At 56.4% G+C, this 16,098-nt stretch overlaps 2 protein-coding genes across 2 annotated transcripts; one reads left to right on the top strand and one right to left on the bottom strand.

Annotated features, from left to right (window-relative positions):
- Positions 1-1,157: 1,157 nt before the first annotated feature.
- On the top strand, positions 1,158-2,605 carry LOC134054543 (leucine-rich repeat-containing protein 25-like). Its single transcript, XM_062510395.1, has 2 exons — positions 1,158-1,993; positions 2,244-2,605. The coding sequence occupies exons 1-2, from the start codon at positions 1,158-1,160 to the stop codon at positions 2,362-2,364; spliced, it is 957 nt and encodes a 318-aa protein (XP_062366379.1). The 3' UTR covers positions 2,365-2,605.
- Positions 2,606-4,713: 2,108 nt separating this feature from the next.
- On the bottom strand, positions 4,714-6,529 carry GDF15 (growth differentiation factor 15). Its single transcript, XM_062510139.1, has 2 exons — positions 6,193-6,529; positions 4,714-5,510 (listed from the first exon to the last, which is right to left on the bottom strand). Exons 1-2 carry the CDS (start codon positions 6,527-6,529, stop codon positions 4,714-4,716), a joined length of 1,134 nt encoding a protein of 377 aa, XP_062366123.1.
- Between the last annotated feature and the right edge of the window lie 9,569 nt (positions 6,530-16,098).

The following is a 16,098-nucleotide window of genomic DNA, read 5'->3' as shown; positions in this document are numbered from 1 at the left end:
CGGACACGGACGAGAGGGGTTGGGCACGGAGGGACACGGACACGAAGGGGTGGATATGGGAGGGGGGACACAGGGGAACACGGGGGACACAGAGGGACACGGATGTGACAGGGTGGACACGGACGCGGTGGGGTGGACTTAAAGGGGCAGTGACACGGAGGGATGGAGACAGGATGGTCGTGGAGGGACACGGGTTTGAGAGGATGGACATGGAGGGACACACGGGGTGGGGGCACAGACACGGGGCACAGAGGGACACGGATGTGACAGGTGGACGTGGACACAACGGGGTTGGGCACACATGGACACGGACACGAGGGGGACACAAGGAAAGGACCGTGAGCAGGTAGTAGCGAAGGGACTCGGGCACCAGGGGGCGGACACGGACACGGTGTGACACGGGGGGACACACTGGGGACACGGAGGGACAAGGAGGGACGCAGGGGGGTGGACGTGGTGGAGGGACAGGGACACCAGAGGGGCTTGGACATGGGGAGTGGACACGAACATGATGCTCTCGGGGCACGTGGGCTGCAGTGAGCTGCAGACACAGGGAGGGGACACCGGGATGGGGACACCCATCCTGCCAGGGGACACGGACACAGAGTCCTCCGACTCCTACCCGGCCCCGGGGTCCCCTCACACTCGGGTGGGGGGGGTCCCTGCGCTGCCGGGGGGGGGGGGGGCTGTAAGCGCACACGTGTGGGTGTCCCTGTGTCCCCACGCGTGTGTCCCCCACCCCTCGGGGGTCACCGGGGTCACTGCCACACTCAGCCAATGCCAGGGGGATGCTCAGCACCCCAAGAAAGGATCAGAGTGTCTGGCAGGGGTCAGGGGGTGCTGCCCCCCTGCACCCCCCGGGGGCCGGCTACGCCCTGACAGGGTGACACGGGACAGCCGGACCCGCCTGTTCCTCTTCCCCACGCCAGGCAGCAGCGGCCGGAGCGCAGGCGAGTCGGGCTGCTGTGGTTGGGAGAGGGAAGGGGGGGCTGGAAATGCCCCGCTGGGACCCCCAGGAGCTGCCCAGCCCTGGAACAGCAGCAGTGGGGTGGGGACTGGAACTGGGTTGTACTGGTTTGCGCTGGGAAGGGGATCCGGTGGGAAGGCGGGGTCCTGATTCCCGTTTCCCACCAGTCTCTCGCTGTAGTGGGGGGACCATGGGGCTCCCTGCGGCCCCGCTCGTGCTGCTGCTGCTGCTGCTGCTGCACCCCGTCACCCCCCTGTCCACCGTGTCCACCGTGTCCCCCTGTTCAGCCTTGCTGCTGGACAATTCCGAGGACCTGGACCTGGACCTGACCAACAGGAGCCGTGGATGTGCCGAGCTGGACTGGAGCCCGTTCCACCGGCAGCGCCGGCTGGTGCTGAGACACAACGGCATCGAGTCCCTGAGCCCCTCGGCCCGCCTGGGCCCCAAAACGGAGGAGCTGGACCTGGCGGAGAACCGGCTGCGGGAGCTGCCCGATGGATTCTTCACCAACGCCACGGCCCTGCGGATCCTGCGGCTGGAAGGGAACCCCCTCCCTGCCGTGCCCCCCGCCGCCTTCCAGCCCACGCTGAGCTCCCTGTCCGTGTCCTGCCGCTGTGACCTGCTGGGCACCGTCCTGGCCCCCTGCGCCCGCGACGGGATCCGGTGCCTCTGTCTCACATCCCAGCAGCATCCCTTCAACGTCACGGAATTCCACGGCCGGGAATGCGGGTCCCACGTGGGGCTGGTGGCCGGGGTGGCCGGAGCGGCCGCTACGGTGGTGGCCGCGCTGGTGGCCGTGGGCACTGCCGTGGTTTGGTATCGGAGGAGGAGAGCGAGAGCAGCGGTGGCCGGTTCGGGAAGGGGGAAGCAGGATCCCGCTGGGAACGTCCGGCAGCCCCGTTACATCAGCCGGGACACCGGGACCGCCAGCGCCGATGTCACCGATGCCCCCGACTATGAGAACATCTTCGTGACCCCCGGCACGGCCCCTGCTGCCGCACAGGGATGGCAGGAGCAGCGCTACAGGTGAGGCTCCGGCACAGGGAATGGACATTCCGGGAATGTTCCATCCCCTCCCTGCCGTGCTGTGCCCTTATGTGTTGTCCTGCCCCATCCACCTCCATCCCATCCCATCCCATCCCATCCCATCCCATCCCATCCCATCCCATCCCATCCCATCCCATCCCATCCCATCCCATCCCATCCCATCCCATCCCATCCCATCCCATCCCACCCATGACATTCCCTCCTCACTGAACCTCCTCGTGTCCCCCAGCCCACAGGTCCTGGTGGATGAGAATTATTTCCTGGAGAGCACGGCCGATCCCGGGGACCAGCCCATCTATGCCAACACTCTGGGCCCCACTGAGGACGTCTACATCATTCCTGACCAGTGAGGGGCTGGGGGGACACTGGGAGGGCTGGGGGGATGCTCTATATCCCCCACTGATGCCCTTTCCCTGGCTGTCCCCCAGCCTAGAGGGGGCAGAGACATTCCCCACAGCCCTGCAGGGCCACACATGGTTCCTACACGCACATCCTGTGGGAACGCCTTCTGAAGGGGGATTTTATTTTTTTAACAGCCCCAGTCCCCTCCTTCGCCCCAGTTCTCACCCTGGGGTGAGGGCTGAGCTGACATTTCCTCCCGGGGCTGTGGCCACCGACCGTGGGGACGCCTCGTGTGCCGCATCCGCCGGCAGCTGCCACCAGAGCCGGGGGCCAGGGCATGCATGGGGTCCCTGGGGCTGGCTGGAGGAGCTGGAGCTGGGCTGATCATGGCCTTGCTTTTCTCTTCCCCTTTTGGGGCTGGTGGCAGAGCATGGGGTGCGAGCTCGCCTGGGGATGTGCTGGTGGTTGGGGACATCCGGTGCCACCTGCGCCCTCCTTTCCTGCTAAATCCGCCAAGAAAAAACTCCTTTTTTAATCCTCCTGGTGAGACCCTGAGCTGTTTGGTGCCATGAGGACATAGGGACCCCATGGCTTGTCTGAATGTCCCCCCAGCCCCTGGGAGGTTTCATAGTGTCCTATTAAATAGTTTAATTATCTCTAATTACCTGCATAGCTTTTGGTCTGTGTGGAGCCCTGGGCAGGACATGGGATTTTCCCAGGGGACAGTCCCTGGAGCTCCCAGAGCCTGTGCCCCAAAGTGGGGGGTCCCAAGAGACCACCACCCTCAAGGTTATGTCCCCAAAGCCTTTGTCCCCAGGGCAGGGGGTCCCAAGGGACCAGGACCCTCAAGGACAGCTTCCCAAAGCAGGGGCTCCTAAGGGACCCTCAGGGACAGGTCACCACAACTCGTATCCCCACTGTGGGGGTCCCAGGGGACTAAGAGCCAGGTCCCTCCAGTCCCTGTCCCCAGAGAGGCCACCTCCACAGCTTGCATCCCTCAGTCCCTGGTTCCCAAAACCCCTACCCCAGAGCAGAGATCCCATATTCCACCTCCCTCAAGTCCAGGACACCCCCACATCACACTGGGAGAGGGGACAGAAAGGAGCTGTGACCATCAGAGCCACCCCATTGAGCCATGGGGAGTCTTTTGGGGACACAATGTGTGCCACCAACCTCCTAGGGGGGTTCCCCCATTCCTTTGGTGCCCACAGGGTCCCAGGTCCCTGGAAATGGGGCAATGGTCACCTCCCAGCTGGATGTGCCCCCCAAGGGTCAGAGCTGAGCCCAGAGCCCTTCCCAAGGACACAAACAACTCAAAGGTCTCTGGGAGCAGTGCCCAGGCATTACTCACCTGCTGGCACTGGAAATCCATGAAGATTTACCAGCAAATCCTCATGGAGTCATCCCCTGGGAGCTGAGGGTCCCAGGAGGAGGGGTCCAGAGACACCCCCCCAAAGTGTGCAGGAGGAGCAGCCAGAATCCCTGTTACAATCAATTTATTCATCATTATTACATCATTCTGGTTTTATAGAAATATATAAAATATAAAAACACCAAAAAACCCCTCCCTTTCACCCCCCCCCAAAAAAAGTATATTTTGCTATAAAATACAATAAATTAGAAATAAATAACTGTGTTGCATAAATAAGTCTCTGAGCAGAGAAGAGGGTTTGGAGTGGGATATGGACACCTGGGCACGGATCCACCCCAGCCCATCTCTTGAGGGTCTCTTGAGTGGGGAGGATCCACCTGCTAAGGATCCTAAAATATGGATTTAAATAAGAGACAGGGGAATAAGTCATTGTGGGGGAGAGTTCAAAACGTGGCTGAGCTGGGTGGCAGAGTTGGAGACCCCAGGGCTGAACTGTGCAGCAGAGCCAGGTCTGGTGTGGAGTCACTGGGTGCCACAGGATCTGGATTTTAGGATGCTGATGGTGGAGACCCCGTGGCTGAGCTCAGTGGTGGATCCAGGGCTGGGATTGTCACTCGATGCTGCAGGATCTGGATTTTGGGATGCTGATGGTGGAGACCCCGTGGCTGAGCTCAGTGGTGGATCCAGGGCTGGGATTGTCACTCGATGCCGCAGGATCTGGATTTTGGGATGCTGATGGTGGAGACCCCGTGGCTGAGCTCAGTGGTGGATCCAGGGCTGGGATTGTCACTCGATGCCGCAGGATCTGGATTTTGGGATGCTGATGGTGGAGACCCCGTGGCTGAGCTCAGTGGTGGATCCAGGGCTGGGATTGTCACTCGATGCCGCAGGATCTGGATTTTGGGATTCCGGAACTGCCGGGAGTGGGGATGGCTTTGCCCCACTGGATGGTGACACATCCTGGTGGGAGCTGGCAGCTCTGCCATCAGGCACAGTGGCACCTGGTGACCAGCATGTCCTCGAAGAGGCTGGACACCAACCTGCCCTCGCTGTCCAGGTGCATCAGCACCATGGGGTCGTAGCCGGCGGGGACGCAGCAGGGCGGGGGGGCGGCCTTGGACAGGGAATGCACTCGGGATTTGATCTGGGCGTGCATGCTGGCCGGTTTGTAGTTGTGGGGGCAGGAGCCCTCGCAGAACCTCATGTAGTAACTGCTGGGGGCGATGACCCAGTCCGACCAGCCGATGTCCTCGAAGGAGACCTTCAGCGACTTCAGGCAGCACTTCCCATCGCTCTTCCCGCACTCCTCATCCAGCCCCCGAGCTCTCCTGGCTGCCCGAGCCGCGTTCTCCTGGGTTTCCACCTCCAGCACCAGCGTTTCCCCCCGGGAAGAGGCCAGGGCGGCCGAGACATTGGTGGTGAAGTCCAGTTCCAGGAGCAGCGTGACCTCGGGCCCGGCCACCCAGGGCTGGATGGCTTCTGTCAGGTCCAGGCTCCGGGAATCCCGGCCCAGCTCTTGGCTGCGCAGGAGCTGGGGGGTCCCCTCAGCCCCCTGCAGGGTGTAGATGGTGACCCGGGGTGGCACCGAGGCACCGGGCAGGGACAGCGACTGCTTGAAGAGTTTCAGCTCCGCCTGCACCACGCGGAGCTGCCGGTGGAAATCCGCGGTGCGGGACAGCAGGAGGTGGTAGCGGTAGGGACCGCGGGGCTCCCGGTGTCCCTGGGTGTCCCGGTGTCCTTGAGAGTCCTGATGTCCCTCGGGGATGTCCAGCCAGTGCGACACTGTGGGGACAGAGGGGACAGCTGATGTAAGAGCCAGCAATTCTCCACCAGCTCAGGCTTGGGATCAGCTCCTGCCCGGCAGCCAAGCTCTTGCTTCCAGGGAATCACCCTCATCCTGACGGATGCTGGAAATTCTTTGCTATGCTCATCCTCAGAGCCAGCATCTCCAGGGACCCCATGGTGGTCTGGAGGGTCTCACTTTTCCTGGTGCCAGAGAAGGCGTCCCAGGATCCATTGGAGCACGTCCACTCACACCCCGACTGTCCCCTCCCAGCCCATGCAGCAGGAGGGGAATTATTTCCCTAAATCCCCTCAGAGGCAGATAAATCCCCAAACTGGACCTCGAGCTGGAGATCGACGGATGACACCTCCCTTCCCCCTTCTGCTCACCCCCAAAATCCCTCGAGCCCCACTCCGAGCCCCCCACCCCGAGCTGCCGCTGATCAAAGCTTTCATCCCATCCCTCCCTTAATTTTTTTGTGATTTTAAGCAAAACGCCTCCAGCGGTGGCTCCTCTCCACTTCCAGGGCAAAGAAAGGAGCAGGATAAGGATGAGCGTGGCCACCGTGCTGCATGCCCGGTCATGTCCCCAGGCAGCGGGGTGACATTCCCCAGTGCGGGACGCGCTGGGACACACGGGATGATGGTGGGAGGGCGGTGACACGGAGCCACGACCACTTACAGGTGGGGGTCAGGCGGTGCAGCCGCCGGGTCCTGGACACGGCTTCCTCCTCTTCCTCCTCCTCCCGGCTCCGGTTCCCTGCCAGCTCCGCCACTTTCTGCTGGTAGAGCCGCTGCGCGCTCTGGATGCTCTCCTGATCCAGCTGGCGCCGGATGACGGGGGGAGCCGGCATTCCCAGCCGCTCCAGGATCTCTTTTTTGATATTTTCCAGCTGGAACCTGTCCTGGTCCCACGTGTGGGGCCGGGAATCCGCGGCGGAGAGGAGCAGCAGGAGCTGCAGGCAGGTGAGGGCGGCCCCGACGCCCCGCAGCGCGTTCGGCATCGCTCTCCTCAGCATCCTGCAGAAAACCGGCGGCTTCAGGGCAGGAATTGTTCCAAATTCTTGTGCAAAAGGCTGGACGCGCTGCTGCCGGCGGTGCTGCCAGTGGAATGAATGAAGAGGACCAGACCTGACTTTATAGAAGCCGAACTTTGCCCGCCCTCCATCCCCCCTCCCCTGGAGGGTGACGCCGGAGAGAACTCCCAGTAGGAAATCTCTCCTCTCCTGGGATTTCCAACAGGAGCTCTTGCCATGCTGGAGCCGGGTGATGTATAAACTGGTTTGCAGCTGAGGAGATAAAAAAATACGGAATAGTCCTTTTCAGACACAAACATTTCCCTTCTACCTCCCGTTTTCCCGGCGGATCGCAGGGCTCAGGGAATCCCACTCACCTCCTCCAGCCGGGGTGATGGACAGGGGATGGTGAGCGAGGCAGGAGCGCTGCAGGAAGCATTCCAAGCACGGATTTTCCATCCTCGCATCCTCTGTCCGCCACCTCGCGGGTCAGGTGGCTCTTACCGCACGGGGCTGATCCGTCCCTTCCCAAAATCCCAGCTGAGCAGGGATGGGGCGGGGAGGAGGAGGAGGCAGCTCGTGCCGGGCGCGTGGCCGGAGCAGGGGAAGGATCTGCCTGGACCTTGTCCCACCGGACATGTGCGACCGAAGGGATCTATCCATCCCGAGCCTTCTGAGGCAACCGGGGCCGGGGTTACGTAATCCCAAATGGAGGCAGCCGGGATGGAACCGGGAACGGGCACGCCGGGTGGCAAAGATCCAGCGGGGCCACGTGTGCCGGGCAGCACCGTGCCAGAGCGGGGCTGGGCAGGAGGAAATCCAGAGTGGGAACGAGCCCTGGGGACCAGCACAGCACCGCCCCTCTCCCGGCTTCTCTTCAGGGATGCTTGGACAAAAAAAAAAAAAAAAAAAAAAAAAAAAAAAAAAAAAAAAGTAAGAGGAGGGATGAGAAGCTCCCGGTCGCATGAGGTCCCCCCGGAGCAGGCGAGGCCATTCCCAAATGTCCTGAAGTTGATGCGAGCGCCTGGTGTTCAGCTGTGCTCCCGCCAGGGAAGAACGTGCGGTAATCCCGTGATTTACGGCTGCTTTATCCCTGCTCCTCCTCGGGACTCGGCTCCAGCCTTGCCCCGGTTTTTCTCACCCAGTTTCTAAAGGGGTTGCCTGAGGCAAAGCTGAGACCGAGTGTTTCACCCTAAAGCACGGGAAAGGAGAAGTTTGTCAGGATGAGCAGGGTCGTGTGGATGGGATTGTCCCGGCCCCGGCTCTGCTGCCCTGCTCTGGATCCCTCCTTGCAGTGAGGAGGAGCAGGAGTCTCCCCAAATCCCCTCCCCATTTCACTGCTCTTCCCTTCCCAGAGCATCCACCTTGGAAGGAAATCCCATGTGTGGCTTGCAGGGAAACCTCAGTTTGTCTCCGGGGCTTCATCCCATGTGGATTTGGGCACCATGAGTGGGACATTACCCATCCCTCCAGCAGCTGGGCAGGGATGAACTCCCCTCCTGGAGCCCCTTTCCCCAGGGAATTCCCAGAGCCCCAAACCCACTGTGATCCCTATCCCACGGATTTTATCAGCTGGGGTGTTTGCAACCCTCCAGCCCCCCAAATCCAGGGCAGAAAGTAGAGGGAGCACCACCCCAGGAGGACACAAGGGAAGAACCACCACACCATTCCCTCCCTCCAGACATCTCCGTGTCCACATCAGGCACCAGCCCAGCCACCAGTGCCCCCTTCATCATCCTCAGGGTGCCTAACGTGCTGATCCAGAACGAAAATGGAGCCCTTGGCACATCCGAGTGCAGGAAGAGGCCCCGACCTCTTCGGTGATATTGAGCAAGACCCAGCAGAAACCCCGAAATCCCGAAGTTCTGCTTTTGCAATGGATTTTCTGCCTGTGGGTGCGAGCCCTGTATCCAGGAGTGACGCACTCCAAGAGTATCAAAGTTTGCTGGAGCCGGATGTTTTCCCCCAAAGGCGCCAGCAGTGGAAGCCAGAGATTTACAGTCCAGCAAGGGCCATAAAAGAGGGATTTTGGGAGCAGTGGTTTGATCCTGAGTGAGCGATGATGAAATGTCCCAGCATGTCCTCACCAGTCTGCAACAGGGGATTGCGCAGCCTCTGCATCCCACGTTTCCTCAGCTCTTCCTGACACATTCAGTGGTGGAAGGTCAGGTTAATCCAGTGCCTTTTCCCAGCAGGATGGAGGCTCCTCTCCAGTTAATTCATCCCATGTGGGTCCCTCATCGGCACAGCTCTCCTGGCATGGATTTGGAGCTGGGATGCCCAGGGGATTGCTGTTCCCAGGGAAGGAGTAGCTGGGATGGGTGAGGAGGGTGGAACTCTGGGAAGTCCAGGAAAAGCTCAGATGGTGCACTGCTGAGCCTGGAAAGGTGTGGAAGTGTCCAAGGCCAGCTTGGATGGGGTTCAGAGCACCCTGGGACAGTGGAAGGTGTCCCTGCCCATGGCAGGGATGGGCTTTAAGGTTCCTTTCAAAAAAATTATTCCATGATTCCAAATAAATAATGTTTTCCCCTTCTCCAGATGCTGGGGTTCAGTGGGGAGCATGGTAAGGACACAGAGCAGAGGGCTCTGGAGGGCTTAAATTCTCCAAAATGCAGGAAATTCCCTACGGCTACCCAAGCTGGCAGAAACTTCGGGGTTTTTCTTGCAGAGTTCCTTACCACAAGTGGCAAGAGGGGAAGTGCTGCCTTCCAGATTTTAGGGCTATCAGTTCCTCACAGTTGTTGAGCAAAAGTTCCCCAAAAAGTGCCCAGAGACCTCTGGGAATTGGTGGCATCACCCTGAGACCAACGGAGCAGGATCGGGTTCTTCCCACATCCTACAGGACCTCAGTGCTTCCCGAAACCACTCAGGCTGAGCAAATTGGATGCTGCAGGGAGGATATTCCCTAGAAAGAAGGGAATTCATGCTTTCCCATGGTGTTTTTTTTCAACCAAAGGATAAGAAGGGAAGAGCAACCCAGCTGCTGCCACCACACGAAGCTCCAAGCAGCCCTTGGGGCTTGGCCTCAAGGCTAAGTTGGAGCTGGAGGCTCCAGGAATTATTTGGGATGAGAAATCCCTCAGTGAGGCAGAACCCCAGGTGGGGTTTGCTCCATCCCATCTCATTTTAGGTCTGGAAAGGGGCACGGAGGGATGGGAGACAGGGCTGCCTCTCTGCTGCCAGCGTGGGATGTTTGGGAAGCCTCAATCCATGTTTTCCCAGCGCTGGCTGCTGTCACTATGAATCGTCGGAGTGGACGCTGCGGTGACCTTCGGATGTTTCTAAATCAAAGACAACCAGGACGGGTCAGGCAAGCAAAAAGCAGCTTTTGCCCTGTCACAGCAGGAATCACATATTTTCCCCTTTGCTGCGAGTTTACGGCATCTCCCAAAAATGAGACTTCTGCTCCACTTGGACAAAGACATTCCTGGCTCGGCTGCACCCGCGGTCAAAGATTAACTCGGATTCCCAGCCCCCTCAGCCCGGGAAGTGCAGGAAATGCCTCTGGTTCGACCACCAAAAATGGAAATCTGGTTTGGGAAATCCTCATTCACGCCACAATCACCTTCCTCTCAGAGATGCTTTTGGCACCTGGATGTTCTCTGCTTCCCAAGGAGCATCTTTCCTGGATGGGCTCCCCGGACAAGGATTTCCAGGTAGGGTCTGTGCTCCACTGAGGATGATTTTCAGTTTACAGACATTAAATAGAATCCCTTGAGAGCATTATGGAGCTGGACTTCCTGATCCTTGTGGGTTCCTTCCAGCTCAGGATATTCAGGATGAGGATATTCAGGGAGCAAGGTCCTACTCAGCCTGGGTAGGGTTGATGTGATGGTTATTGAGAAGCAGCTTTTAAAAGCAGCTTTTCCATGGTGGGAGCATCTTTCTGTTCAACCTCACCCTTTCAAAGTACCAAAACAGCCCTTCCTTCCATTTTTGGTGTAGATCCAGGAGGTAATCCCAGGCCAAGGCTTTTGGGAGCATTGTGATCCCTTGGGATGGTGGTGCTGAGCCCAGGAATGAAGCTCAAAGCTCCAAGGGAGCCAAATCAGTTTGAAATCCTTCCTCCAAAAAGATTTCCAACACTGAGCAGGGAAAACAATGGATGGAAGGAACCAAATCCAACCTGGGCACATCCTAGAGCAGCATCTCTTTTACCAAGGAAACTCTTAGGATGCAATAAAAGGGAAGGATAACCTAGAAAGTTCCTGAAAATGGCAGGATTTTAAGTGTGAACGCTTTAAATGGTGAGAAAAATAGATGAAGGAAACCAAACCCAACCTGGGCACATCCCAGAAGAGGATCCCTTTTATCAAGAAAGATGCTACAAGAGAAAGACAACCCCAAAACCTCCTTAGAACTGTAGTATTTTAAGAGCCTGGATGATTTTTAAAGCACAAAACATAATTTCGGACGAGGAACGAGGGATGGAAGCTGCTGGAGAATTCGGGGAAGTTGCTGTCAGTCCAACCTCCAGGAGAAATAAATGTATTTATTTGTGAACCCGGACACGGGTGAGGCTCCACGTGCCCATCAGGAGGGAATTAGTCACCGGAGCGTGACTCGGGAAAGGGTTGTGTACACAGGGCACGTCGCTCCCGCACCGAGCATCCGCGGCAGCGGCCAGCAGCTGGAGAGAAGCAGCATGGAGAGATTTCCCCCCAGGCTGGAGCCGTGGTGCCGGCTGGGAACTGGCCAAAAAAATCCCATCTCGCAGCAGAAAATAGCCATCTGCATCTCCTGGATGCAGGCAGGGAGGGAAAGTCACGGTGAGGAGTCTTGGAATGGGGGATTACTCAGGCAGAGCATCATCTCTGGAGTGGGGAGCTCATCCTGGGAATTCTGTGACCTGCTGGGAGTGTGTTCATCCCCAGGTACCCATTCCAGGGGGTTAGAGATGGAGGATCCTGCCCTGGGATGTGCCCACACATGGATCCTACCCTGGGACATGCCCACACATGGATCCTACCCTGGGATGTGCCCACACATGGATCCTGCCCTGGGATGTGCCCACACATGGATCCTACCCTGGGACATGCCCACACATGGATCCTGCCCTGGGATGTGCCCTGGGACATGCCCACACATGGATCCTGCCCTGGGATGTGCCCTGGGATGTGCCCACACATGGATCCTACCCTGGGACATGCCCACACATGGATCCTGCCCTGGGACGTGCCCTGGGACATGTCCACACATGGATCCTGCCCTGGGATGTGCCCACACATGGATCCTGCCCTGGGATGTGCCCTGGGACATGACCATACAAGCCTCACCCAAGGCAGCCAGGGCAGGAAATTCCAGCCATTCCCCTACACCAGAGCCGCAGCGAGGTTTTGGGTGGAAGCTCTGGGGAGCCCTCCCGCAGCACCTTGGCTTTGATTTGCAAGCTGGGAAAACAGGGAGAGGGAGCAGCCTGCCAGATGGAGGCTGCCCAAAAATCCCACCTCGTTTAGGAAGGGGTTGGAAAGCGGGAGGAGCTGGGGAGGAGGAAAGAATGGCAGTGGAGAAGGAAGAATTAAAATCATTGAGGAGCCAGTCCACCAAAGGGATCCTCTCCATGAAATCTCTGCATCTCCAGGTCCAGGAGGAGCCTCCTCACCACGGACAACACCCTAAAACCTTGGGTCTGTCCACCCGGAGGGTTCTGTTTGTAAAATGACCTCATAAGCACATGACTTACCCGAGGCATGACATCACCCCGGGAACACCGGGGAAAAGCTTCTCACCTTACAAAGGGAATTGAGAGGGGAGTGAAGTCATCAGGGCTTGGCTCAGTGGCTGCTCCCAGGAGTTCAAAGCCTGGCTCACCTGTGAGGGAGATCCCAAAGCTCCGGGTGCCTGGAGTGTGCTGGGCGTTGGTGGGTGGAATAAAAGCTCCATCTCCAAGAAAAGGTTGAAGAGCTCAGCAGGATCACCATGGCAGCTCAGGGGAAAAAAAAAAATCCTAAAATTAGGGCATAAAAAGGACAGAGAAAAAGCAGAGATTCCAGAGGAACAATGAGTTTGTCCTTTCTGATCCTTGCTCCAGACTAAAACCACCTGGAGCAGGGGCACGGACCACGGTGTGACCTCCCTGAGCCTCATTCTGCCAGGGTTTGGTCTGGGTTTTAATTACCTCGGGTAATGAGTCCAACTCCATCCTGCTCCGCCTGGATCCCGTGGAGCTGCTGGCGAGGGGTGCCACCAACACCCAGCACGGGGCTCTGCTGCTGTCCCTTCCTAGGTGACATTCCCTGTCTTTTGCCACACCAGGGAAATGGGGACCAGAAGCCCCCAGGACCACGCTGGAGTTGAGGAGGGTCTGTGACCTCCAGCTGTCCTGGATCAAGCTGGAATTATCCAGTGCTGCACCCTCTGGCTGTCCCGGATCACTCTGGATCTGTGGAGGGGTCACACCCTCCCTATTTCCCGGAGCGACCCGGAGCTGTGGAGGGGTGGCACCCTCGGCTGGCCCCGGGGCGACACCGAGCACAACGAGCACCATCTGCTGGCACCAGCCCTCCCAGCCAGCCCAGTTTGCTCCCAGTCAGGACCAGTGGCAGCAGGAGCAGGGGAGAGAGAAACCTTAAAGCTGCCAGCACAGAGCATCCATCCCTGGAGGGGGATAAAGGTGTGGATGTGGCATTTTTGGGGAACACGATTTAGGGTGGATAGGGCAGTGCTGGGGGTACAGCTTTGTACCAACCACCAGCTTTAAAACCGACAAGGGTGACAGGACACTTGGAGTCAGAGTTAAACTCTTTATTTCCTTTGAAACAGGGGTTTAAATCCTCAGTTACAAAGTCCAGTCTGGCAGTACAAGCTGGGAGCGCGTCGCTGGTCCCTGACCCCACAGCCCCTCCGGGACATCGGGATTGTTGGGATTTACAAGGCACTGCAAGAACACACGAACGGATTGGGATTGGTGCTCCAAGAGTCCTGACAAGCACGAGGTGACACCTGAGATGCCCACACAGACACTGGTGGCTTCACAAGGGACACACAGACACTGGAAAAGGGTCTGGACAAACACCTCGCTCCAAGAGGACACAGCAAATCCCTCAGGAATTGGGGCAGCCCAAGCAAAAGCGAGGCTGGAACAGCAAATTCTGTTTTGGGCAGGCCCATGTGTGAGAGCAAACCTGGGGAACTCAGTCAGTGAAGTCTGAGGAGCACCCACAGATAATAATGGGGATTCCCACCAATTCAGGGGGTTCCCAGCTCAATTTTTCCACCCACACATCGGGCAAATCCATCCCCATCACCCCCATTCTGCTTCCCAAACGTGAGCCCAGCACAGGACAAGGCACTCCCTGATCATCAAAGTAAACATTTATGATTTAAAAGGCTGGTGCAATGGAAAACCTGAAGGTGGATTCTGAAGTACCACGGAGTTTTCTGTAAGGGCAGTGATAGTTTCACTTCTCATCTTCAATTCCTATTTGTGGGGAGGCATTTCCTTCCCTACTTTGTCTTAAAATAGACTGAGCAGAAGCAGGTCCCAGGTTTCAATGAATACCTCGAAGAATTAACAATGCCCTCAGCTCTGGAGCTTTGGCAGAATATCCCTTCCAGCACATAAGACACTCATCAGACAGGAATACAAGATTTTTTTTTATGAAAAAGTGCACTTTATACTGAAAAAAAAATAGGGATTCTGGTGCAAAAATAACAAATCCATCTAGATCAAGATGAGTATTTATGGTATCAACAAGGGGGGGGGGGGGGGGCGGTTTCTCCAAGTCAATAAGTTTAGAAAGAGCCTTTGCAACTCTGAAATTCCTATAGTTAAAATAAAATTAAATCATTAAAATATTATTGGATAAAGTATTAAAATAAAAGGAGGTAAGAGGGAGGAAGTTACTTTGGGAAAGGATCTGTACAAATTCATTGCTGGCTATTTAATCTGTGCTGTGGGGTGAAATCTGGAAACCAGAATGAAAAAAAAACCCACAGAAAATCCTTTTTATGCCTAAAGATCCTGATTTTCAGTCCGATTTTGGACACCACCTCTCCCTCCTGCAGCAGCTCCGTGTCTGAGCCTTGGCTGGAGTGAGAAATCCAGGAGTTAAATCCAGAAGTTCAAAAGATTCAGGAGTCACAAGGAATTAAACTACAACCCCCCACAGCCAGACCATCATCGCTGCTGCAGCTCCTGGGGGAGCAGGGATTCACCAAATTCTCTCTTTTCCAGGGTTTTCCCATTTTTGGTTTGTAGAAGCTTCTCTTCCTCCTCCTCCTGCAATTCCTTAAAAAAAAAAAAAAAAAAAAAATCCCTAAAAAATTCTGCCCACCAGGGCAAGGAGCCAGCGAATCCCAGGATGGTTTGGGTTGGAAGGGACCTTAAAAATCACCCAGTTCCAACTCAACTCAAGGTTATTTGAGCATCAGAAGAAACTTCAGTGGATTTTAAACTGTTTTAGACCATTCCTTACCAAAACCAACAACTCTGGGAGCTTCTGCTGTCCTAGCAGGCCTGGAATAATTCCCTTTGCCAGCTGCTGAGGCACTGGAAGGTTCAATATTGCCCATCTGGGATACAGGGTGGGGTTGGATGCTACATCTACACCTGGGCCCAGGTGAGTTCAGACACAAAACACCTTTTCCTGTGGGATTTTCCACAGCACAAATCCTGTGGAGGTGATCATTCACACACCCCTCACTCAAGGAATGTTTTCCTGCTGTGGGCATCACCATCCCCACGGCTCCAAGGAAGCATCAATCCTGAATTTATCCCAAAGCAGAGCAAATTTTTAGGTTTTTAAAATTTTTTTTATGATGTTTCAAACTCTGCAGGCCCCAGCCAGGTCTCTCCTGGGATAACTCTGGGAGCTCAGCAGTTCCTGGCTGCAGCCTCATGTCACAACCACACCTCAAACCCTCTTTCCTGACCTTTCCACCCTTTCCCACCTCTCCCAGTGTTTGGGGGGTTGGGGAATGCTCCAGGTAAGGTGAACTGCTCTGCAGGAGCTCACAAGACTCTTGTCCTCTCCCAAAAACTGCCCCCCCGCCAAAAAAATTCCAAACACCCTTCAACCACAACACGGAACCTCTCAGGATGGAAGGGAATCCCTAAGGATCATCAAAACCCCACAGGAATCCTTGAGGCCAAGAGCCTTCCAAACTCCTTGGAGCTTGGAATATTCCTTTTCCAGGGGAAAAGGAAAAAAAAAAAAAAAAAAAAAATCCTTTTTCTTGGGGTTATAAAGCAGATTCTCAAAAGTTGAATCCATCTCCTGACAGCAGCATCACCAAATTGAGACATTTGTGAGTCTCTGGAGCTCCTCAAAATCCTCTGCAGCACTTTAGTGCTGGAACAATTAAATTGCCATCCCAAACACTCCCCAATACGTGGGCCAGCCCCTGCTCCAGGCAGATCAGTGACATCAGACCCAATCCAGCAGAACCTCCCCAAATCCTCTCTTCCACACCAAAAAATCCTCAGCCCTGTTTCCGCTCCCCCCCCAAACCTTTATCCCCAGAGACAATTTTGCAGTCACAGCACCCTAAAAAATTTCACCTGATTTTTACATTTTTTTTCCCATGTTACATAAGAATGAACCCTCCACCTGAACTTCCTATGCTTTTAC

Source organism: Cinclus cinclus, chromosome 28 (assembly GCF_963662255.1).
Source record: "Cinclus cinclus chromosome 28, bCinCin1.1, whole genome shotgun sequence".
In the NCBI taxonomy this organism is placed as follows: Eukaryota; Metazoa; Chordata; class Aves; order Passeriformes; family Cinclidae; genus Cinclus; species Cinclus cinclus.
The sequence above is the reverse complement of the archived record's forward strand: the minus strand, read 5'-3'. Positions and strand labels throughout refer to the sequence as shown.

Bases quoted from the DNA above. Each gene is read 5' to 3' on its own strand.
- LOC134054543 (XM_062510395.1), top strand. From the start codon at position 1,158: ATGGGGCTCCCTGCGGCCCCGCTCGTGCTGCTGCTGCTGCTGCTGCTG. The intron at 1,994-2,243 runs GTGAGGCTCCGG...CGTGTCCCCCAG, and splicing joins TGGCAGGAGCAGCGCTACAG to CCCACAGGTCCTGGTGGATG.
- GDF15 (XM_062510139.1), bottom strand. From the start codon at position 6,529: ATGCTGAGGAGAGCGATGCCGAACGCGCTGCGGGGCGTCGGGGCCGCC. The intron at 5,511-6,192 runs GTAAGTGGTCGT...CTGTCCCCACAG, and splicing joins GCACCGCCTGACCCCCACCT to TGTCGCACTGGCTGGACATC.